The sequence below is a fragment of the Acomys russatus genome, chromosome 3, assembly GCF_903995435.1.
Source record: "Acomys russatus chromosome 3, mAcoRus1.1, whole genome shotgun sequence".
In the NCBI taxonomy this organism is placed as follows: domain Eukaryota; kingdom Metazoa; phylum Chordata; class Mammalia; order Rodentia; family Muridae; genus Acomys; species Acomys russatus.
The window spans coordinates 9,728,986-9,754,008 of NC_067139.1; the positions used below are offsets into that span (position 1 = coordinate 9,728,986).

The following is a 25,023-nucleotide window of genomic DNA, read 5'->3' on the forward strand; positions in this document are numbered from 1 at the left end:
AAATCCTTGTGAATTCTAAGCTTCTGTATACTGGCATGACGTCACCCGTCACATTGCCTGCCTGCGTCACATTGCCTGCATCATCCTCTATGTCTGGCTTGAATGGCTTGGAATGGCTCCATAGTTCGGCTTCTCTGAGCTTTTGACACCAGATCAGGAGTTCCTTCCTGCACACGCTCTCAGCACCTTGACCTTGACCATCTTCTTCACTGGATTCATCACAACGCAGTTGTGTGCATGCGTCTGCATCAAACGTGCCTGCCACCTGGATCTGCGTAAGTGTGGCATGAGCAAGGGAGTGGCATAAGCAGCAGCTGTGGTCCCAGCAGGCACTGGGCGATCGGCAGGTGTTCTCTTCTGCCGTGAGTGCGATTTCGACCCTCTGCATTTTGATTGTTTCTATTTCAGGGTATTTTCAAAAATGTCATTTTCTCATTTGCTCATATTTACTTCCTGTTTGATTCTAGTTGTCGAGATGGATGGAAACAATGGGCTTTTCCTTGTAGAACTGAACCCTCCTAACCCCTGGGACTCTGACCCCAGGACTCCTGAAGAGTTAGCTTTTGGGGAAGTTCAGGTGAGGAGACATTAAAATTACAATATTCCTAATAATGAAAGTAAACTAAAATGTCATTCATAGATATATTACAACTATATTTATATATACCTAGAAATCACATATATATGCATATATATATGCATCCATACATATATAGAAAGAGATAGCAAGATAGAACTAGGAAAAAATGGTAAATTTCAGAGACGGTTCCAATGTGGAGCCATGTAAAACTATTGGAAGAAGTTCAGAAAGTACCCTTCCTGTCTTACCATTTTTGGATAAGATGGTTTATCAGTCAGTGCTTTGATGATCAAACACTTGAAATTGAGACCTCTATGAAGAAAAGAGACTAGTTTAGCTCATTGTTCAAGAGCTCAAGAGCATAATATTTGCTTGTGCCCATCTCTGGTGAGTGCTTCCTGGTGGATGGACTCATAATGAAAGGAGCGTGCGTGAAAGTGACACGTCACACGTACAGAACAGTGACTGGAGGTGTCAGTCCCCTCACCAGAAACCAATTTTGAGGAAACTGGCCAATCCTGAGATCCTATGACCCTGGAAGCACTACATTGATGTCTTCTAAAAACCTCTGCCCTTAATAGATTAATTACCTTACATCAGGATCCACCTCTTAAAGACCCCAGCACTCTCAGAATCCTTACACTGGGTACCAAGTTTTGAGGATATGAACCATTTGGGAAAAAACCTGCATTCCCACTGTGGCAGATAGCAAGGTGTACATTTTGCCCCTCATCCTGTCATCTTCTGCAAGTCTTTTTTTTTTTTTTTTTAAACACACTTCCTAGCTTCAGAGCACTTTCCTCTATAGGAAACACCTCAGAAGTTTGGAGAAGACAAAATTATACATACATATATTTCTGCCTGTTTAGGAAGCAAAATGAGCCTCTTAAACCGAGCAGGCATGATGAAGACTAACTTGTTTCCTGCCTCTTCCTCGTCTCATAGCTGGATGTTCTCACTAGATTCCTGTTGCCTTTTGTCTGTTCTTCCACGGTGTTCTCTATCTGTGGATGTGCCAGGTAGCAGGAAGTGAGTGGTGAAGAATAGGTCTGGAGTTCCCCTACCTGCACCTGGAAGTCATTGTTGCTCTCTGGTCTCAGACGCACTTAACACCCTGCAGGGTTTAGTAAGAAGGGACTATAAAGCAGATGGTCCTACAGCTCAGTTAGCACGATGTCACTGCCATCTGTCCAGTTGCGCCAAACCACCAAACTAGTGAGGAGTCATAAAATCAATATTCCTCGAAGCCACACAGCATGCTTGTGCTAACATCTCTAACTGCTTTACTTTGGAGACTGTGCTAGGATTGGTCAGACCACAGCTAAACTTGTAGGAGCAAGTTTAAAGAGAGTAAAACTGGGCATCCGTTGATTTGACATCAAACACCGAGCACCAGAATCTCTGCTCTGACAGTCTGTGGAGGGTGCTATGCTCTGTCAGTGTGTGCCTGCCCTTGTAGCCGAGCAAGAGTTTCCCTGACCTTGTCAGAGAAGCAGCCTGAGCCTTGCACTCCATCACTGCCAACCTGTAACTATGCTGTAACAGGACTCCCACTCTCTCCTAACAGATAACCTATCTCACGCATGCCTGCATGGACCTCAAGTTGGGAGACAAGCGGATGGTGTTTGACCCATGGCTAGTTGGCCCTGCTTTTGCCCGAGGATGGTGGCTGCTACATGAGCCTCCACCTGACTGGCTGGAGAGGCTGTGCAAGGCAGACCTCATTTACATCAGTCACATGCACTCAGACCACCTGAGGTAATGAAGTCACTGTATCCAACTCCTAAAATAACAACAGGTATCAGTGGGAATCTCTTTGAGTTGTTGCTTTGTTTCGTAGACAGAACCTTATGAGGTTCAGGCTGGCCTTGAACTCACTATGTAGCTGAGGGTGACCTTGAACTCACGATGTAGCTGAGAGTGACCTTGAACTCACTATGTAGCTGAGGGTGACCTTGAACCTTGAACCAGGTGAGGGTGCCTGATCCTTATACTTCTGCAGTCACTGTCCATTTTGACTTGCCCCATTAGGTCTATGAAAAAGAAGAAAAATAAGGGAAAAAAATTTTTGCATATGTACCACAATTCTAATTTTAAAAGTGCTCCCACAGTTTATATCAACAGGACCAAGGAAAAAAGCCACTATGAAAAGCAGGGTGGTTGATAACCCCCCACAGATTTCCACTTTTATCCTACTTGGTACATGACAGCATAAAGCTCATCAGAGTAACCTTCTTTTCAAAATTTATAGCCACACATATGCATGTATGTATGTATGTATGTATGTATGTATGTGTGTGTATGTATGTATGTGTGTATGTATGTATGTATGTATGTGTGTATGTATGTGTGTATGTATGTATGTGTGTGTATGTATGTATGTATGTATGTGTGTGTGTATGTATGTATGTATGTATGTATGTATGTGTGTGTGTGTATGTATGTGTGTGTGTATGTATGTATGCATGTATGTATGTATGTATGTATGTATGCATGCATGTATGTATGTATGTATGTATGAAAGAGCCAGTGTTCTTAGCCTTTGAGAAGCTGAGGCAGGAGGATCAAGAACTTGATGCTGGTGTGAGCTACATAGCAACACTGTCTCAAAAATGACAAAAAGGTACTTTTAAAAAAATGGACCAACTGAATACTTTGGGGGGTTTTGAACACATGTTAGATCCCTACGGGGCCTCACAGCGAGGAGGAACTAGCCTGCCCATCAAACGTCAGTGATGGGTATAATTTCCACATGTCGTAAAGTATTATTACCTTTATCTTATCTTGTAAACTGTATATATATATATATATATATATATATATATAGAAGGAGGGAGCAGGCCAAGTCTGGCTCGTGCACTGTTTGCAAAGCCCTGGTTTCTGTCATTTATTGAGACCTTTGCTATGTACCCAGACTTCCTGGGTCTTCATGTCTTGGTCACCTGTGTACTAGGATCACCACGCCTCACAACCACATCCTCCTCCTCTTCCTTCTACCTCTTAAATTTATTTTTCTTTCATACAAAGCATTCTGGGTACAGCTGGCTCTCCCTCCGCCCCTCCCAGTTCTTCCTGTACATCCTCTCTCCCCTCGACCCATTGCTTTTCTAATTCTCTCTAGAAAAGATCAGGCCTCTGAGGACTATCAGCTGAGCATGGCATACAAGTGACGATAGGACTAGACACAAGGCCTCATTATCAGGGCTGCGTGAGGCAGCCCAGTAGGAGGAAAGGGGTCCAAGATCAGGCAAAAGGGTCAGTATCCCCACTCCTACGGTCAGGAGTCCTAGAGGGGCATCGAGCTACACAACCGTGACACGTATGCAGAGGACCTAGCACCGACCCATGCAGGCTCCGTCATTGCTGCTTCAATCTCTGTGAGCCCCTGTGAGCCCTGCTTAGTCGATTCTGTGGGCCACGTTCTCCTGGATCTTCCTCCACCTAGCTGGGCCCCTCTCCTTCTTCCGCTGGGTTCCCCAAGCATCACCTTATAGTTGGTCTGTACATCTGCTCCCATCAGCTGCTGGAGGAAGCCTCTCTGATGACGGATAGGGTAGGTCCTGATTTATGAGTATAGCAGAATGTCATTAAAAATGATTGCATTAACTTTTTTTTTTTTTTTTTTTTTTTTGTCCAGTTGAGCTTGGTTCTACCCCTAAGTCTCTGGGCCATCCTGCTTGTAGTTCTTGGCTATTCAGGTGGTGTCGGGCACAGGCTCCCTCTCGTGGCATGGGCCTCACATTAGACCAGTCACTGATTGGCCACTCACACAAAATCTGAACCAGAAAATCTTGCAGGCAGGACAGGTTGTGTAGGTCTGTTTTATGGCTGGGTTGGTGGCCCAGTCCCACCGCCGGAAGCCTCGCCTGCTTACAGAAGATGATGGGTTCAGGCTCCATGTCCTTCATTACTAAGAGGGCTCGCTAGGGTCATCCTTATGGGTTATGGGAAGTTTCTGTTGCACTGGGTTTCCACACCGCATCCCAAATACTCCCCAATTCCAGCGGTCTCTCCCTATACTCTCTCCCTCCATCCGCCCTGCAACCTGATCCTTCCTGTTCCCATCCTCATATGCCTCCAGCCCACCTGAAAACTCTGTTCTATTTTCCCTTGCCAGGGAGATCCATGCATTCCCCCCCCCCTCACCCCCCTCCCCGAGAACTCTTCTTGTTCTTAGGCTCCCTGAGCCCATGGATTCCAGCGCGATTACCCTTTCCTTAACAGCTGACATTCACTTGTAAGTGAATACATACCATGTTCGTCATTCTGCGTCTGGGCTACTTCACTCAGGATGACTTTTTTTCTAGTTCTATCCATTTGCCTGCAAATTTCATAATGTCATTCTCATTTATAACATCTTTATAGTGTTCTCAAATTCCTATCCCAAATTACCCCAAGCCAGCACTCCTGTGAATCTGGTGTGGTGCTGGAAACCCAAAGGATGTGTCCCTAATCCAGAGACCCAAAGAGGAAGACGAAAGCTGAACTTTCACTTCGGAACATACTTTAAAACCCACTGTTTAAAATGAATGAATGATTGAAATAAGGCCATTTCTCCACCCTCTGTGTTCACCCTGGGTCTGTTTCCACCCTCTGTGTTCACCCTGGGTCTGTTTCCACCCTCTGTGTTCACCCTGGGTCTGTTTCCACCCTCTGTGTTCACCCTGGGTCTGTTTCCACCCTCTGTGTTCACCCTGGGTCTGTTTCCACCCTCTGTGTTCACCCTGGGTCTCTTTCCACCCTCTGTGTTCACCCTGGGTCTCTTTCCACCCTCTGTGTTCACCCTGGGTCTCTTTCCACCCTCTGTGTTCACCCTGGGTCTGTTTCCACCCTCTGTGTTCACTCTGGGTCTGTTTCCACCCTCAGTGTTCACCCTGGGTCTGTTTCCACCCTCTGTGTTCACCCTGGGTCTGTTTCCACCCTCTGTGTTCACCCTGGGTCTGTTTCCACCCTCAGTGTTCACACTGGGTCTGTTTCCACCCTCAGTGTTCACACTGGGTCTGTTTCCACCCTCTGTGTTCACCCTGGGTCTGTTTCTAAGCTCTTTGGAAGTTTTTAATCCCTTTTCCTCAGTCACTAATATTAAACACAGCAGTGCCCACAGTGTTTTCAAGCAGTTTCACTTTCCTCTGTCTATGAAGCTGCAATAAGACAGGCTGGAGAGATGGCTCAGCTGTTAAGAGCACTGACTGCTCTTCCAGGGGTCCTGAGTTCAATTCCCAGCAACCACGTGGTGGCTCACAACCATCTATAAAGTGATCCAATGCACAACGTATACATTAAAAAAAAAAAATAGACAGTGTTTGACAGGTGTACTTTTAGAGACTGTCCCTGTGAAAGGTAAAATGCTTGTGTGAGTTGGCCGATCCCGATCCCTTGACTTTCTGCTCTAAAGGATCGAGAACTAGAAGGAATGACTATGCCTTGATATATTATTTAAAGGGAAGTGGTTTACATTTTGGATGAACTGAGTCAGCAATTAACAAATTGCTTATAACTCACTTCCCAACTGTCTCTGTCCCCTTGGGAGACCACAGCGCTGTACATATAGCTTTGTTTGTTTATTGCAATGCTTTCGTCTTTATCCAGTTCCTGGAAGTAAGCCTGTCTAATCTGAGGCTTGAGGAAATCCTGGATGCCGGTTGCTTATTAACCACGCTGTGTGTGATGCTTGTATAGCCTGTTATAGTAAATAAGAACGGCAGTGGAATGTAAATGACGTGATTGCATTACAGTGTTATAAAACACGATTGCCCATGACCTACAAAGAGAAGCATTCTGCCGGACAGCACTGAATTTTGGGTGAGGTAGGGATAAGAGCTTTAAATCTCATTTAGTCAGGTTACTCTTTAGCCACTGGCTTGAAGGCTGGCAGGTGTCAGCATCTCCCTGAGGCAAAGGTGTGACCCACTAAAGTCAGAGTCATAGTACTCCCATCACGAACCACTTTGGTGAGTGTTTGCCACTGAAAAGCTGCTGACACTTGTGGGTTTTGACCCCTTCACTTCATCTTTTTTGGCAAAACTCTTCTCATTAAGATTCTTATTAAGATTCTGACATGAGGGCTGGAGAGATGGCTCAGAGGTTAAGAGCACTGGCTGCTCTTCCAAAGGTGCTGAGTTCAATTCCCAGCCACCACATGGTGGCTCGCAACCATCTATAATGAGATCTGGTGCCCTCTTGTGGCCTGCATATGTCATGCAGGCAGAACACTGTATACATAATAAATAAATATATATATTTTTAAAAACGATTCTGACATGTACTCCGGTGCCCCATATTTGACCACTTCCTCTTGGTTGGGAGGCCTGGTGGCACTCAGAAAAAGGATAAACAGGCTACCAGGATGAGAGATGATAAGGCTGTGACCATATGGTGGGGGGAAAATGTCCCCTTCTGTCACAGACCTAGAGGATGGGAAAAGGGTGAAAGAGGGAGGGAGGGAGAGAGGAGTGGGAGGATAAAGTGAGGGGATAGCAATTGAGATGTAATCTGAATAGATTAATAAAATAATTTTTAAAAAGAATCTTTCCTAGCCAATTAATGACTACTCAGGTCATTTACCCCAATCCTGCTGTGCGACCTTTACTTCTTTAAGAAAAACTTCTCTGGATTATAAAAACAAGGGAGAAACAGTGTGAGATAGTGAATAGAGTTCAGAGAAATGTGATTTCATAGCATCGGTATTGCATTGTTACGTGGCATTAGCAGACAATAAGCATTACCAGTTAGCTGGTAGGATTGGTTCATTTTAGTTAGTACTAGTTAGTATTAGTAACGTTTTTGTGCTTGTGACCAAGGCAACTTATAGAAGAAAGGATGCGTTTGAGCCTACGGGGTTCCAGAACATTAGAGTTCATCATGGGGTGGTGTGGAGCAGGGGATGACTAAGGAGGGGTTTTCTTTGAGACTTCCAGTGGATGAAGTAATGGCACAAAGACTTATTATATTTATTATAAGCTTAGACACTGTAGCTGGGAAGATCCTTAGCTATTCCAACTGGACAAAAATGGCCTGGCCTACGACCCACCAAGTGGCCCCATTATCTCTCAGTCTTAGTCCCTGCACTTGTTTCTTTCCTCCACGTCCTACTGGTGAATCTTTCAGTCTCTAATCTTTTCCCAGAGTCCCTATCTCTGCTGGAAGTCCTGCCTAGTCTCTCCGGCCTTTGCTACAGGCTGGCCAGCTCTTTTCTTTAACTGATGAGAAGGGGATGGAGAAGACTGTTTACAAAATACTGAGGCAGGAGATGCTTCATAAGAGGAACAGTACCAAAGTCTGACCTGTACTCAGCTCTCTGTGAACCGAAACCAGCATCTGAATAACACAAGGACAGTCTTTACACAATGCCCCAAAAGATCACCCTAACTGAGGACTGCTGAGGTGGCTGGAGCCACAAGCTGAGGGCTCGCAGATTGAACTGGAGCATGAAGCGGAGAGAATGCCCCAGTGATTCACTTCCTCCAAGGCCTCCTAAGCCTCCCCAGGCTACTGCCTATGGGAACCAAGTATTCAATTGTATGCATTTTATCCCAGTATTCTGGAGGCAGAGGCAGACAATCCCTGTGAGTTCAAGGTCAACCTGATCTACAGAGTGAGTTCCAGGACATCCAGGGCTGTTGCACAGAGAAACCCTGTCTCAAGCAACCAAACAAAACCAACAACAGCAGCAACAACAAAATCAAATGCCCAAGACTATGGGGAATGTTTTCATTCATACCACCACAGGCATAAAAACAGTAAATATCCCTTTGTGAGTAATTTTTTCCTTGTTCTCTTTGTGATGGGAGATGTGTTTTCTGAATTCAAAGATTAAAGGCAGGTCAAAAAGAATCCTGGAAGGTTTAATCTATTGCTTACAGGAGAAAACCTGCTTCCTCCGTATTTCCCCCAGCCCACCCCCAAAGACTCTGCTTATTTGTGCAGCCCTGCACAACGCGACAATGATATATTAGCGCATCTGAAACATACTGACTTGCAGATTCTGTTTGTGCTAATGGCAGCATGTTTCATTTCATATGATAGTCTGGTGCTTGTCTGTCTGGATGAGATCACAAGTGTGCAGAGCCATGCCTGCAAACTAGTCTGATTCTAAAACTAGAAACTAAGAGTGAAAAAAAATTAGAAATTATCTTCTAGTGGAAGCAGTGCTGGCTTGGTCAGAAAAACCAAAGTTTGAAGACCAATTGATTACTTGTAGATTTATGAATATGTTCTCTCATCTATGAAAACAAGATCCTCAGAGACCGATCGCCAGGCATGGTGGCCCATGCCTATGATCTTAGTCTTTAGGAGGTTGAGTTAGGAGGGATTTTAGGAGCTCCAGGTCAGCTTGGGCTACACAAGGAAACCCTATCTCAAAAACAAAGCAAAACAGACAGCAGCAACAATAAAACCCACAACAGAAAAAAAAAAAAAAATCAATGTATGTTGAAACATGTGGCAGTGTACTGCCCTGCAGTACCACATTAAAATCCCTTTATCTCATGAGTACTCAATAGAGATGATAGCTTCCATCATGTAGATAAGCACCTGGAGATTCTGGGGTGACTGGTCACACGCAGTTGAGATTGCTAGGGTGTTGACTGTCTCCATTAAATGTTATTGTACGGCCCTTCTGGTAACTGAGTCATCTAGAGGATACATTTCCACCTTCGGACACACGGTGGTGACCCACAGGCTCCTCTTGTCCCAGGCTGTGTCCTCTACTTCCGGGATGCAGCCGTGAGTGTGAACAGGAAAGCCTCTCTGGACTCCCAGGAAAGCCTAGTCCCCAGCTCCTCCCGTTTCAGCCATCATGTTGTTCTCTTGCTAGTGAGTCTCAGTTTTTCTTTTTAACCTCTCACCTCCCCACCTCTGTGATCTAGTTACCCAACACTGAAGCAGCTTTCCCAGAGGCGACCAGACATTCCTGTTTATGTTGGTGACACAGAGAGGCCTGTGTTCTGGAATCTGGATCAGAGTGGCGTCCGGTTAACTAACATCAACGTGGTTCCATTTGGGATGTGGCAGCAGGTCAGAGAGCTGTTTGTTCTCTCATAATGCTTTCTAAGGTGACATTTAAATACATAGAAAGTGGCCTGTGTTTCTGTACATGGGCCATAGTAAGTATAACCTGTATTTTAGCTTCAATTTTGAACATAACTGTCTTTGCTAGAAGACTTCCTTTCCATTTAGCAAATATATGACTTTATGAAACAGGCTAATGAATCCAATTCCAGATAGTTTTTTCCTTTAAATTCTGGTCTGATTTGTCAATCCTGCTCAAAGTGACAATCTTCTCAAATATTAAATTAAGGCCAAACTGACCCGTATAATTGTCGGTTTGCAGGTAGACAAAAATCTCCGGTTCATGATCTTGATGGACGGCATTCACCCCGAGATGGACACATGCATCATTGTGGAGTACAAAGGTACTTCCTATGCCAAAAAGCAATGAAAAGCGAACCATGCCATGGGTGTGGAAAAGGATGTCTGAAACCTCATCCTATGCTCACTTTCTGCTGTCTCCATTTTCAAGAAACAGTACGCTATGCTTTTGTCTTTGGGAAATGACCCTTCTACATTTTTCTTCTTTCAGATGAAAACTTTCCAATAATTAGGAGTCTATTATGACAGGTACATTGCTTTTAGCACAAGAGAACCAATATTTATACTGTTTCAAGACTGTCGTACTTTATTGTTGAATAACTGTCACGAGTGCCTGTCATCATATTTCTGGGTGTGGTGGCACACATCTGGGATCCCAGCAGTCATGAAGGAGAAGCCGAAAGCACAGGGGCTCAGTGTCATGCTTCAAGAAACAGCTCAGGCCAGCCTGGGTTCTACAAGACCCTATCTCAAAGAGCAGAGCTCAGCAAAAAACAAAGGGAAGGGGGAAAAAAAAGATATCATCCCTAGAAAATGTCACCATGAGTAAGGCATGGCCTTATTTATTTAGCGATCATTTGGAACATATGTAGATTTTTCTTTTTGGCCGGGGATAGATGCATCTGTGTTCACTTGAGTCTTTGGCTTCAGCATCTTGAGACAGGGAGTATGCTGTGAGCCACAGGGAAATGAGGCCGATGGTCATCATAAGGCACCCAGAAGCCAGCCAGCCACAGGGATGGACTGCTTCCTTTGGAAATATTCTAAGACTTTAGATTCTGACAGCTTCCTCTTTTTTTTTTTTTGTCTGTCTGGTTGGTTGGTTGGTTGGTTGGTTGGCTGGTTTTTGTTTGTTTGATGGAGAAGGGGATATACCAATTATTCTATAATTGACTAAGCTGTTGGCTTGGTCATTCAAACTGGAGTATTCGAGATTTCATGTTGTTTCCCCACAGGTCATAAAATACTCAACACAGTGGACTGCACTAGACCCAACGGGGGAAGGCTGCCTGAGAAAGTGGCTCTGATGATGAGTGATTTTGCTGGAGGAGCATCAGGCTTTCCAATGACTTTCAGTGGTGGAAAATTTACTGGTAATAATTTATATCCTACTGCTACCGAGCACCAGGCAGGCACAGTGCTGGGGTGGATGCTGTGAGAATAAGTACACAGATAACTGGCATATGGTTCCTGCTCAAAGGAACATGAGCTCTGTTAGAAAACCAGACGTGTGAACCGCAGGCCTCAGGATGCGATGGTAGAGGGCACAGGGAGCACTGAGATGGAGTGTGGTCCTGCTTCTCCCTGGAATGCCTGGACACCACTGGGCACTGAGCCAAGAAGGATGAAGCAGAGTCTGAAACTGGAAGTGGGGTGGGTAGGGGGGCTACAGGAGTGTGGGGATGGGGTGGGAAGCAAACATTCCCTGAGGATAAATCAGTGACTTGATATTTAGTGAAACAGCTATATGCATGCACCTTTATTGGTGAACTAGCTCAAGTTCCCGTGTGTGTGTGTGTGTGTGTGTGTGTGTGTGTGTGTGTGTGTGTGTGTGTGAGAGAGAGAGAGAGAGAGAGAGAGAGAGAGAGAGAGAGAGAGAGAGATTACATTCATCTGCCCCCTCAGTGTTATATGAACCTTGCACAGTGGGGAGCTTTTTTTTAATTTATTTTTTTATTTAGTTAATTTATTCAGATTATAACTCAGTTGTTATCCCATCACTTGTATCCTCCTGTTCCTCCCTCCCTCCCACTTTCACCCTATTCCCCTCCCCTAGGTCTAAGACCAAGGGGGACCTCCTCCCCCACTATATGGTCATAGGCTATCAAGTCTCATCTTGGTAGCCTGCTTATTCTTTCTCTGAGTGCCACCAGGCCTCCCCACCAAGGGGAGGTGGTCAAATATGGAGCACCATAGTTCATGTCAAAGTCAGTCCCCTCTCTCCTCATAACTGTGGACAATATTCTGTCCATTGGTAAGATCAGAGTAGGGTTCAATATTTACTATTTGTATTGCCCTTGGTTAGTGCAATAGTTTGAGCAGAACCTCCTGTGCACCGAGTGGGGAGGAGTTTTGGAGGTGAATGCATTGAATGGGCTTTGGCTAAGATGGTGGTGATGCTATATTTGCCAGCTATGCTATGTGACTACCTGACCACCTCGGAGGTCTCCATGCCCCATGCTGAGAGGCAGGCACGGAAACAGGGAGGGAGCTTGTTCCACTTCTGCCATCACAGGATGAGATCTTTAAATCTCAAGTCTGAGATTACAGGGGTTTAAACATGCTCCACCTTACCAGTCCCATGCCAGTTCCCCTGGTGGCACGGTCCACTCATCTCACAAGGGAGCATCTGGAGGGTGTGGGGGTAAGTGTGTAGGGGCCATCCAGGAGGAGCTAAGAAAGACAGCCACTGAAGATTCCAATGTGGAGCACAGGATGGGGCAAGGGGAGGATGGAATGGGCAGCTCTAGTCTCAGTGCTCTCAGGATGAGGTCAAGGATGTAGTGAGTGGGACTTGGTGTGGATGCCTCCTAATGGCCCTATGGCTTGCTCATGGCTGGTACCACCAGAGGAGGGCATTCTACAGTGTAGGTCCATGTGACGTGCAGTGATGTCACAAGGCACAACACAGGCTACCAGTACCACTCATTATGTGTTTTATTTTGAACTAAGTTTGGTTTGTTGGATTCTCAGAAATGATATTGTTGTTGATTTTCTTGTGACCTCCATGTTGAGTTACACATCCTTCTGTGGGGTCACAACCCAGTTTCAGAAGCTTGGAGCCAGGGCATTCACTTTCAGTGATACCTGCATGGAGGACACTTACCCCAAGCCTGTTGTTTCAGAGGAATGGAAAGCCCAGTTCATTAAAGCGGAAAGAAGAAAGCTGCTGAACTACAAAGCTCAGCTGGTGAAGGACCTGCAGCCCCGAATCTACTGTCCGTTTGCTGGGTACTTCGTGGAGTCTCACCCATCTGACAAGTGAGGCTCGGCATTCCATTCAATATTTATACATGAGCTAGTGTCCATCAGAATGAATGGCTTTGCTATAAGCTCATTGCGCAATGAGAAGATTGTGAGAACTCAATCCCCCAACTCATGGGGTGTGTGTGTGTGTGTGTGTGTGTGTGTGTGTGTGTGTGTGTATGTGTGTGTGTGAGTGGTATGTGAGTGTGTGTGCGTGTATGTGGTATGCGTGTACCTGTGGTGTGAGTATGTGTGCATGTGTGGCTGGCTGGCCGTCAGCAATCTGCCTGTCTCTGGCCCCAGCTTTGGGGTTACAAGTGTGTGCCAATGAGTCTGCCTTTTTTTCACATAAGTTCCAAGATGAAGCATGGGTCCTCACTTACAAGGCAATTACTTTACTGCCCTATTTTTCCAGTCCAAGAGTCCACAACTTTTAAACCGGTTGCCAACAGATGAATTGTAGCCCCCAGAGTTGGAGCAGATAGACCCTGTCTGAGAGATCCCTCAGGAAGGCAGGAGGCAACCAGTCATTATTAAGCATATGCTAGAGGGTGAAGTGGGGCCTTTTAACTAATTCATCTAAATAATTCCCCCCAGTGCCACCATGCGGAAGGTTTTGTGCATTTCCGAGAGAGCTGGGCTATGAAACCAAGAGAGATAAAGAGACTTGCCCAGAGCCACCCTATAGGATGAGGGACTGAGAAGCAAACACTGGGGTGCCTGGCTCCAAACTCTTTGTGCATTGCATCTCAGTGTAGAGAAAGGGAGTGAAAGAAAGTGAGTGTGCTCCTTGCTGACGCTCCTCAGGTAGGTCATGGGAAACTAGACTAGGTTGTTCACTCCAAGTTTTCCAAGATAAGATGCAGCAATGTGCTTTATACTTTTACCCTCGACAACAAGGCAAGTGTGAGAAAGCTCAGCATGAAGCTCTGGTAGACAGAACCTGTATTATATATTACTCTCCTGGGGCTACAAAGAAAACAAAATAGTACCAACAGTTCCCGAAACTAGCTGGCGTTCAGAACAATAGAAATCAGTTTCTTTCAGATCCAGAAGCCAAGAAGGTTCCGTTCCAGGTCTTTCTTCCTTCTTCTACATGCCTGAGTGATGCTCACTGTGGAAGATGACCTCTTCATGAGTCAACCAACCCCACACCCCTGCCTCTCCCTGCTTACCTGTGACCATACTTTTCTGTTTAATGACATGCAGATGAGGGTTCATCTTTATGGCCTCATTTAGCCTGATTACCTCTGTAAAGACATTCTTTCCAAACAAAGGCCACACCCTGAGTAACTCCATTTTAGCACTCTCATATATCTTTTATGAGAGGGACACAAATCAACCTGTACCAAGTATTTCTGTTAACATCAAAACTTTTCATAACTGGTCAATAACTATTATTGTACATATTTTCTAAAATAGTTGATGTGCAAAATATTTTATTTGACCATTACTTAAAATTTTTACAGTGCTGTGTGTGTGTGTGTGTGTGTGTGTGTGTGTGTGTGTGTGTGTGTGTGAGGCCACATTCATGTGCATGTCAGGGGACAACTTTAAGGCATCAGTTCTCTGTTTTTATTACATGAGTCCTGGGAATTGAGTTTAGCTCTTCAGTGTCAGAAGTAATCACCTTTATACTCAGAGCCATCCTACTGGCCCAAGGTTGGGTTCAAATCAGCAGCGTCACAATTCACTGAAGTGTTCCAAGTCGAGGCTGAAGTGCACTGGGCTAGTGTTGGTATTTAGAGCCACTTAGCTGCACATGTGGCACTCTTCCACATCGATGTTCAATGAGGCAAAAGACAGAATGAGCCAACTTCTTGGCAAACAACTTTAGACACCGATTTGCTTTTGTTTTAAAGTCAAATGAATTCTGCAGAACTGAACCAATTTTGTCAATGTGTATTTGAACATTGCACAAAGATAACGCAGGTCTGTTTTTTCTTTTTGTACTTGATTTTGGTATCAGAAAACCTTTAAATATGGCTTGATCAAAAAGCATATAAATCTAGTTTTGAACCATAGTTTTATGAAATATAGATATAGAATTGATATAACCTAAATATACAAATTATGTGAGGATGCAAACCAGGACATATAAATCAAGTAATATATTTTTTTTTAATTTAGAAAATTGACTGAGTGGCTGGGGGGCAGGCACAGCTGGTAAAGCACTTGCAGGCCAGGTGTGGCAGTGCATGCCTGTAATCCCAGCTTTAGTGAGGCACAGGCAGGCGTGTCCTGGGGCTAATGGTTATAAGCAGCCTCAAGCACAGGGTAGATGTACCATGAGAAAAGCTTTGAGCATCTTTCCAGGGGAGGTATGCTAAACTTTTAGTTTATGGATTATGGAGTAAATTCATGATTGTAAACTTAATAGATTATATCGCTAGGAATTGCAACAAGGCCTTTGTGTTTTAGTGTCTTTAACTGTATTTTATGTAACCAAGACCCAGGCCTGCTATGTATCCCTGGCTAGCCTAGGACTCTCCATAGACATCAGGCTAACTCCAGTCTTGTCCCAGTCATACCCTTCCCTCTAGCTCCTCAATGCCAGGTTTACAGAACTGAGCCACTATGTCTGGCTTAGCTGTCATATTTTCTAATTAAAAAAAAAATTTATATACCCTCCCTCTAGGTAAACTCCTCCTTTGACTTGAGTCCTGATATCCATTGGAATTGATGGATAAAGACACACTGGGTTCAGGGACCGTATTCATGTAGAAATCTATGTGGTTTAAAAAAGCCCACCAGAAGTAATTTTCCCATAAGAAGCATCCATACTGATAACTAAAGAGCCATGGGCCACACAGAATGTACTGGACCATTAGCCTCTGCTCGCCCACATTTAACCTTGAGAGATGAAAGGTGGGCAGGAAGGGTGGAGATGAGAGAGGAAGCTAGTCAGAACAAACTGTGAGAATCAGGAAGGGCTGGGCCTGCTGACAACAGCACAGGACGAGAGACATGGGCTTCCCCAACAGTGTTCTAAGTTCATGACTATGAGAAACTTCTCCAGGTTTCTCTGCATCCCCCAGACAATGTAGGAGTCAGGTTTGCATTCTGTAACCTCAGCACTCTGCAGGCTGAGACAGGAGAACTGCCAGGTCCAAATCAGGCAGGGTTATGAGATAAGAGCCTGTCTCAAAACAAACCCACAGAACAACAACCAACCAGAGAGAAAAGGAAGGGGGAGAAGAGCTGGTCAACAGCTGTGCACTCAGCGGGTGGGGAGCTACAGGGCAGTCAGCTGGCACAGTGAGCTCTCTTCAGAAGTTGCATCTCTAATGCCATAGTCTCCTCAGAGCAGAGGTGGGATCTGAACCACGTTCCCCTCGGACCAGCCTGAGCACTGGTCATACTGGACGTTAGAAGACACCTAGCAGAGTGCAGAATGCTTTTGATACTTTAACATCTGGTACAGCTAACCTGAGAAATATTAATTTTTTTCCCCTAATGGTAAAGGGGGTGTAAAAAAAAGAACCTAAAAGCATTCACAGCTGTGATATCAGAGAACATGGGGATGCCTGAGAAGGGGGCAGAGGGTTTTTAGTCTTTATCTTCAGTAAGACAGAAAACCACCTATTGTCTTGTGTACAGCACAGTGCAGGCTCAGCTCAGGGGCAGGCAGGGTAGCAGAGCAGGGATGGGGCAGTTCAGATATTAGACTGCTTAAAGCTTGAACTATGCTATGCTCTGCTGCTAACAGGGAACCAGGGCTGACACCAGCCTGAGCTCTAAATGTCTGTGAGCAAGACACAGTATGAGTGATAGCCATGCCTTACTGTTGCTGTTATTTTCTTAAGATAAGATCTTCCTACGGTGGTTTGAACTGGCTTCAGCTCAGGATCCATCTGCCTCAGACTCCCCAGCATTGGGGTTATAAACCTGTACTTTCATATGTACATGTGAAGTCTAGGTGATTAATAGGCATAAAATGCCCCCACATAATGTCAGGAATATGCAAAGTTCCCAGGAGATACTTTTTTCCCCCCTCTTCCTTTCTTCTCTCGATTCTCTACCATAGTTTAGGGGAAAGTACTGAAAGATAATTTTCTGGAAAAATAATTCTAAGATCAGGGAAATGACTGTCTCCCAGCTCAGCAGTGGGACAGCCTAAGGTTGGTGTTGAACACTGCTTGAAAACAGGCTGCAAGGCTAGGGGTTGGGGTGAGGCTAGGGGTCAAGAGGTTGGGGTGGGGCTAGGGGTCAAGGGGTTGGGAGTGGCTAGGGGTCAAGGGGAGGGATGAGGAAACGTAGGAGAACCTTCTGAGCTTTGGCAAGTTTGGTTTTGTTTAGTTCTTTCCTTTCCACCCGTCAATTTCCCCACGTGGCTCCGCAGCACTCAGCAACGGGGAAGTTCTGGGGCGGCCTGAAAGCCCCAGGGAAATAAGCCTTCCTCTGGTCAAACGCTATCGGTTTTAAGAGGGTAGAGAGACCGCTGTTGCTCTTCCTGTTCTCACCCGGACTCGCTCTGCTTCTCTCCTCTATTTCTTTCCTTGTTTTGAGACAGGGTGAGGCGCAGTATCGTTGCGTGTCCTTGAACTTGCAGGAAGACTTGCCCACCTTCCCAAGGACTCAGATGACAGGAAGGAGCCACTGGGCCTTGCTCTGTTGCTGTTTTTCCTCTCTCCAACACTTAGTTCCAGAAGTGGATGAGATTCTCAGAAAGTACTCATCTAGTTAGGGAAACCAAAGCACCGGCTTCTCCGTAGATCATCTTTCACTGACATATCATTTCACATTGCAAAGAGCAGGGCGCTTGGGAGGGAGGCAGGAGGTATTGGAGATGTTGCAAGAGAGATACTTCTGAAAATGAGCCAGAAGGCTGAGTAAACTCTGGAGCTCAGCCCCTGGCTGTACTTTATGAGTGTGAGCAGGAGGCCAAGCCTCAGCATCTGAAGCACAGGACAGAGAACTGTTCAGGCACCGCGTTGGTGGCTTGGTGGCACATGTGTGGAACAGAGCTGAAAGGTGCACCGAAAACATGGAAAGAGGAACTACAATTGAAACCACAGCATGAAGAAGGTGCTTTTGAACTTGTAGCATAAACATGACATGGCTAAGCTACTTACTAAAACAACAATCTCAACTCCTACAGACACAAACAATACCCAGATTTTTATAGAATAATTTTTAAAGGGAAATGATATCATCAGGCACTACTTGATATAAGAAAAACAGGAAAAACCTTCCTATGTCATGAGGGGAAACACAATAGATAACAGATCCAAAATGACACAGTTGCTGGAATTATCAAGGCAGAAATTAAAAATCAAACATCTATAAAAGCCAAATGGCAAAGTCTCTTGACCATAAAGACAGAAGAAAGCTAGAGGGAGGGAGGGAGGGAGGAAGGGAGGGAGGGAGAGAGAGAGAGGGAGGGAGGGAGAGAGACAGAGAGACAGAGACAGAGAGACAGAGACAGAGAGACAGAGACAGAGAGAGACAGAGAGACAGAGAATAGAAGAACCAAATGGAAAATGTACAAGCAAGCTATATAGTCTACAACAGTGAACACATGGGAGGTGTTCAAGTGCCTGATGGGAGAAAAGAGGAAGTGAACTTGAAGTCAGAGCCATAGGAGCCATCCAACCTATGAACAAGAAACAGACTATGACAAAACAACAACCCAGGAGACCGGTGGAAGAACGGAAATGTCAGATATCCATGGAGAAGAAGTAAAGACCATGGCACACAAACAAGATTCAGAGTGAGCGGCTGGAAGCAAATCTGATGAGTGGCACACACTTAGATCCCAGATGCCCAGCAAAGCTCCAGACAGTGAGCTTGAGTCAAAGGAGGCTTGGACACTTCAAAGCAAGGGAACCCAAACATAAAGACACAGCAATATCAAATTACTTTGATTATTTTTCCCCTCACAGGAAACAATTCAAATAGCTGGATGTCTAGTCAGAAACTGTGTGATGACTAGAAGGTAGTAGAACTTTACAGATGTGTTTATAAAACAAAAGAAACAAATGAAAGATTCCATCTAGACCAGGAAAGAGGTTCTCAGGCCAGAGGGTGAAATAGACATTCTCAAACGAGAAGAGAGCTTCTGTAGATCACTCCACAGACTTACCTTAGAAAAACTTAAAGTAGGTGGGTGGGGTGGTGCATGCCTGTAATCCCAGCACTCTGGGAGGCAGAGGCAGACGGATCTCTGTGAGTTCGAGGCCAACCTGGTCTACAAAGTGAGTTCCAGGACAACCAGGGCTACAGAGAGAAACCCTGTCTCAAAAAAACAAAAAAAGAGAGGAAAAAAAAAAAAAAAAACCAAAAACAAAAACAAAACCCTTAAGGGAAGTTGTTTGGATTAAAGAGAAGTGATTCTGAGGGGAGAACAGAAATGAAAACATTTTGACATGTTTAATAGACTGCTTTTCTTTCATTAATTTCATTCTTGAATTTAAAAGTCAAAATATAACACTAATGTAATTTTCAGAATATAGAGGTGCTATATATTAAAGTGTGTCTCTTCAAAATTCTCATGTTAAATCACTGAGCCCTGATAGTTCAGAAGAGCACCTGCTTGAAGTTAAGGTGTGCACAAAAATAATCCAGTTAGAATGAATTCACAAGTATCCTTATAACAAGGTACAGTTGTGGCACAGCGACACACAGGGGAGGTAATACGAAGAGGCAATGCGGAGATGGCTAAGGAGAGGCCATGGGACAGAGTCTGCCCTCAGCCTGCAGAAAGAATGGGTCCTGCTACATTGTGGCTTTTAAACTTCCAGCCTCCCGATTAATTAAAAAGAGGTTTTCTGTTTACTCCTGTTCTTCCGCCACCTTCAGTGTGGTAGTTCTAGCATCACGTGATTCAACAGGTGAGATGCATTCTAAGTAGATTGTGAGCAGCTGGTGTAGAGTGTTACAGCATTATAATCCCTGGAGCAGCAAGTCTATAAGAGACACAGCTAGCCAAAAAAAAAAAGAACAGGCAGCCTAAATAAAATACCCAAAAGACATGCAGACAACCTAAAAGAAGCCAAAAAGGGAGGGAGGAATCAGATAAATGCAAATAAAATAGCAGATGTGAATCAAGACATATGGATAATTATATTAAATATGAATGATCTACAGATTTGTAAAGGAAACCACTTGGGATCTGTTAGAGTAGCCTTGCTGCAGAGTGAGTAGCCCAACAAAGTTCCTTTCTAGCACCCCAATCAAACATCTATGATTACGTGGCCCACAAAAAGTAGAGATAGAATAAAAAGGTGGTTTATTTTTAAAATAACAAAATCGAGCTATAATGACAGACATTATACTGGATAAAAGAAAACAAGCCCAAACTCTGTTTACACACACACATGCACACACACACACACACACACACACACACACACACACAACCAACCTATTTTAAACATAATAGCACAGAAAGAAAGAAAAGACTACAACAAGTTAGTGCAGAAGAAGAAAGCCAAATGAATGTAGGCTTCTAAACAGGACCTATATGGTAGCTTACAATAAACATAGTAAAGTCAGCTCACCAATGTCAGCTCTCTCAGGAGACAGAACAGTCTTCTCTCTCTCTCTCTCTCTCTCTCTCTCTCTCTCTCTCTCTCTCTCTCTCTCTCTCTCTCTCTCTCTCTGTGTGTGTGTGTATCTGACATCAGATCCTTAAACACACTGCTAGAACCCACAGGGGAGACGGAAACCCACATGTGCAGTTGGAGGCTTTAACATTCTTCTTCCAGTGTTCCAAAAAACCAAGAATTCAAAGAACCAGGGAGGACATAGAAATATTTACCACCACCACAACCTCTGTGAGTATGTTTGACATGTATAAAGATCTCAGCCCAGCGTAGCAGAATATATGGTTTTTCAAAGTGATACCAAGCATCTACTAGAGAAAACTGTAGGCTTTGTTTGTTTGTTTTTTTTTAACCTACTTTATTTGGAGTTTCTTAGTGCCTCTGCCTCCCTTCTACCCCGCCAAGTCTAGGCAGGAGAGAAAGAAGGTTAGTGGGGAGAAGGGGCATAGTTCTTTTTGACTACTTCCTGCTGTTTAGGGTCCTCAGGTTCTCTGGAGCAATAGCAACCTCTATCATCAGGATATTCATCCAGCAAAAGCAAACATAGCATCAGCCTTCTCTTCTGCCGCCAACCATCTCCTCTAAGCACTCTTCTCCTGGCCCTCCTTCCTCTCTTTCTCTCTCTCTGAGCTTTTGTATTTATTCTAACTGGCAAAGACAACCCCCCGCCCCACGAGGCAGTTCCCAGCTGACAAAGATCATACCAGGCAGTTATCAGCTGTGGACAAACTGGAGCAGCCCCCATACCCCACACCTAGGGCAGTGACAGCGTTTTCAAGGGAGAAACACAGATGTTAGCTCATGTCCTCCTTAACTATTAGACTAAATATCAGGTCGAGAGAACCAACCTGCAGGTTAAGGAAGCCAGATTCTCTTTAGTTGTAATGCATGTGTAAATAACTCTTGGGTGACTCACAGCAACACGTCCTTTTCCTCTGGCTCTACAAATGTCAGTATGGTGTGGAAGTTGACAAGTTGTTTGAGACAGGTGGTGGTTAGGAGTGTGATTTGGGGAATGCCCAACTTTGATTGATAGCATAATTAAATTCTAGATCTTGTGCTAACAATGTAGTACAGTGGTAGAACCCTTACCTTTCGTGCGTGAGGCGATAAAAGAAGAGGAGCCAGGCCTCAGGAAGAATTCTAATTGAGGATATGTGCTCTTCTGCAGTGAGTGAATCTCAAAACTTCAGAACATTTCTTGTTTTTCCTTTTCCACTCCCTTTCTCTCTACGTGAATGTGCAGGTATGCACACACACACACACACACACACACACACACATGCAACATGTGCATACACACATACACACAAGGGCATAGCATGTGCATGCACACACACACACACACACACACACACACACACACACACACACACACACAAGAATACAGCATTTGTATGTTCATGTCTGTGGGTACCAGAGGTTGACCTTGAGTGCCGTTCTTTAGGTGCTGTCCACCTGTGCTTTTGAGACAGTCTGTCATTGCTGGGCTGGCCAGCAAGCCCTAAGAATACCAGGTACAGTTTTAACGGTTTTGCACACAGACACTTCTCAGATTTTACTGTGAAAGCTGGAGAAAGGCCCCAGGACCTTGTCGTTGGTTTTAGGCCAGTGCAGGCTGTGTGGTATGCAGCCTTTGTTTCCTTCTCTAGGGAATGAACACGGTGTTAGGAGCAATCTCATGAGGCACTCACTGCAAGTAAGCCAACTAGTTCTACCAAGAAATAGTTTTCTTTTCAGTTGATATTCAACATGCATATGCAGTTACAGCCTATTTAAAATAGTTACTCATGGTTTCTCTAACTTAATTCCAGTCACCACTTAAGTGGCCTTAAAAAACAAAAGATATATACTTCCTTGACTGATTAGGGACATTAGCCCAAATATGGTTTAATTTTTCCTAGGTCTGTATGGAGGGGAATTAGAAAGTGGGAATAAGGAGTAAAACAAAATGTTCACTGTCACTGCCACACACACTGGAGAATAAATGTTCACTGTCACTGCCACACACATTGGAGAATAAACTTTCTCATCTGGGAACACTCCTATTTCTTAGGTATATTAAGGAGACGAACATCAAAAATGACCCAAATCAGCTCAACAATCTCATCAAGAAAAACTCTGACGTGGTGACATGGACGCCACGACCTGGAGCTACCCTTGACCTGGGCAGGATGCTGAAGGACCCAACGGACAGGTTTGGCTTAAATATTTACGCGAGATGAAAACACCTTACATAGTTTTTGTAATATGATGGTAAAGAGCTCGCCTCCTGACTTTCCACGTGTCCTTCATCTGCAGTAACATTGTTTGTCCAGTAACGTGCTAAGCTCCTAACCTGATAAGATCCCCATCTTACTTTTAAAAATAGAAATCTCAGAACCAGGTTAGGCTACCACACACCTCCTGTAGTCCCAGCACTTAGGAGGCTGAGGCAGGTGGATCAGGCCAGACTATACTATTTGAGACCCTGGCTTAAGAAAAATAAATATGTCTTATTGTTCAAATAAAATAGACTAGTAATTATCATTTAAACCAGGCAGCTTTCCCAAGCATTTCATCCTGTATAATGGCTCACGTGCTTCCAACCTCAGAACCTTATTAAAGAGTAAAATGTAGGAGCTGGAGAGATGGCTCTGCAGTTAAAAGTACTTGCTGCTACCAAAAAGGACCAGAGTTCGGTTGCCAACACCCATATTGGGTGGCTCAGAAAGGCAGTTCTTGCATCAGTGCATGTATGACCTATAAAAGTAGCAGCGGCACTTTTCAAAATATCAGACAGGGAAATACAATTCCAAAAGAGTTAACATTGACTCGAGAGGCCTATGGTTTCATAAGTACACATCCTGAGCCACAGAGTCATAAATTTCCCACCCATGTGTAGAAAGGGAACCACTGGACAGCTGGTGTTAACCCTGGGCTGACTTCCTAGATATGACTACAGCCGGTCAGCTTCACAGGCTCTCTCAGTCCATCACCCAGCTCAGCCTTCCCCACCGCGCTCTCATCATCTCCACAGCTCACTCACGGTTTGTCCCCATAGTTCCCTGGATTGTTGCTGTGCCCCTCCAGTCCCAAGCCTTCCTCCATGCAGGTGATTTTCAATTTGCAGGTCACAGTCCTCTGACCGGCCATCAAACTAAGGCCATTGGTCATAACTGATATTTTCACACAAAAAAGTGAAAGTCGACAGTAGTAATAAACACTAAGTATACTGCATCGTCCAGTAAGAGTTTTTATTGTGGAATAACTTTGCAGACTGATAGAAATAGTTCTTAGCGAGGAGTGATGGTTCATACCTGTAATCCCAGCACTTGAGGAGACAGGAAGACCACCAAGAGTTCAAAGCCAGCCAGGTTTGTTTCAGGATTGCATACTGAGGCCTTGCTTCCCTACCCCACTCCCACATGAAATAATTCTAACATGAATTATAGGCAAAATACTAGAAATCCCTCTCTTTGTTGCTGACAAGCCAATCTTTCTAAATTGTGAAAGCTATAATTGTGGGCCAGGCGTGATGGTGCAAGCCTTTAATCCCAGCACTCAGGAGGCAGAGGCAGGTGGATTGCTGTGAGTTCAAGGCCAGCCTGGTCTACAAAGTGAGTACAGGACAGCCAAGGCTACACAGAAAAACCCTGTCTTGGAAAAAAAAAAAGTTATAATTGCTTAAAATTCTTTGCGAGCTCCCAAGTGTTCCAGTAATGGAAGAGGTTGGCTGTTCAGCTAAAGAGTAAACCTGTTGCTTGATTATTTCTGTTATTACTCACCCTTCAAGAGCCTTTCTTCCTCTTTGGCATCTTCCAAAACCTCCAGAATCTTCATAGTGCAGGCCTGTCAATGTGTCCTACAGCATGTGGTTGTAGGATCACACAGCCATCAAAGTCACCAGTACCCTTGATAAATACAGGACTCCCCTCAGGAATTCTCAGGGCACAACAGATCTGAGATAGAGTCACCGCAAAGCATTCTGGGAAACAAGAGACAGTCCAGTTGCACCGTAGTGCTAACATACAGTAAGGACACCATGGCTAAACTGCCTTGTGAAAGAAGAGGGGATAGTGAATCTAGCCAGGTCTTAGGGATGAGAAGATGGTTACAAGTGCAAGTGAGACAGAAAAAGAAAGAGGAAGGAAGTGATAGACGAGATAGAGGAAATGGCAAGAGGGAAAGAGAGGCTTGGATTTTCTAGTCACAGGCAATGGCCTAGTTGGAGAAGGGCAGGGCATAGACCAAAGGTACAGTGAGTATATGAATGCATTGATTGACAAATGTTCACTGAGACCTGTGATACCAGGTGCCAAGAGTATGGAGGACACAGCCAGGAGGAAGCCTTGGTCCTCAGGGAGCCCTCCAGCCCCGAGTTCAGAGCAGATGAGTGAAGGCAGAAGGAAAGAGGAGGCAGGAACAGCACAGGGAGGCTAGGGTCAGCATGGCCTCCTGGACCTGTGGATGAGGAGAGCTACAGAAAATGCCAAAGCTAAGAAGGACCGTTCCTGAGCTGTGCTTCCAAAACCACTTCAGCTCTGCAGAGGAGAGTGCACGAGAGCTGAAGGATGGCTA

The 25,023-nt window shown here is 44.7% G+C and overlaps 1 protein-coding gene across 1 annotated transcript in view; it reads left to right on the top strand.

The window, feature by feature from the left end:
- Positions 1-25,023, top strand: part of LOC127209626 (cytidine monophosphate-N-acetylneuraminic acid hydroxylase) — a 45,980-nt gene that overhangs the window by 11,121 nt on the left and 9,836 nt on the right. Inside the window, exons 4-10 of the mRNA XM_051169315.1 lie at positions 468-577; positions 2,148-2,338; positions 9,448-9,595; positions 9,912-9,993; positions 10,906-11,043; positions 12,796-12,931; positions 22,520-22,660. Of these exons, the coding sequence (XP_051025272.1) occupies positions 468-577; positions 2,148-2,338; positions 9,448-9,595; positions 9,912-9,993; positions 10,906-11,043; positions 12,796-12,931; positions 22,520-22,660 (946 nt within the window). The remainder of the gene's footprint in view (positions 1-467; positions 578-2,147; positions 2,339-9,447; positions 9,596-9,911; positions 9,994-10,905; positions 11,044-12,795; positions 12,932-22,519; positions 22,661-25,023) is intronic.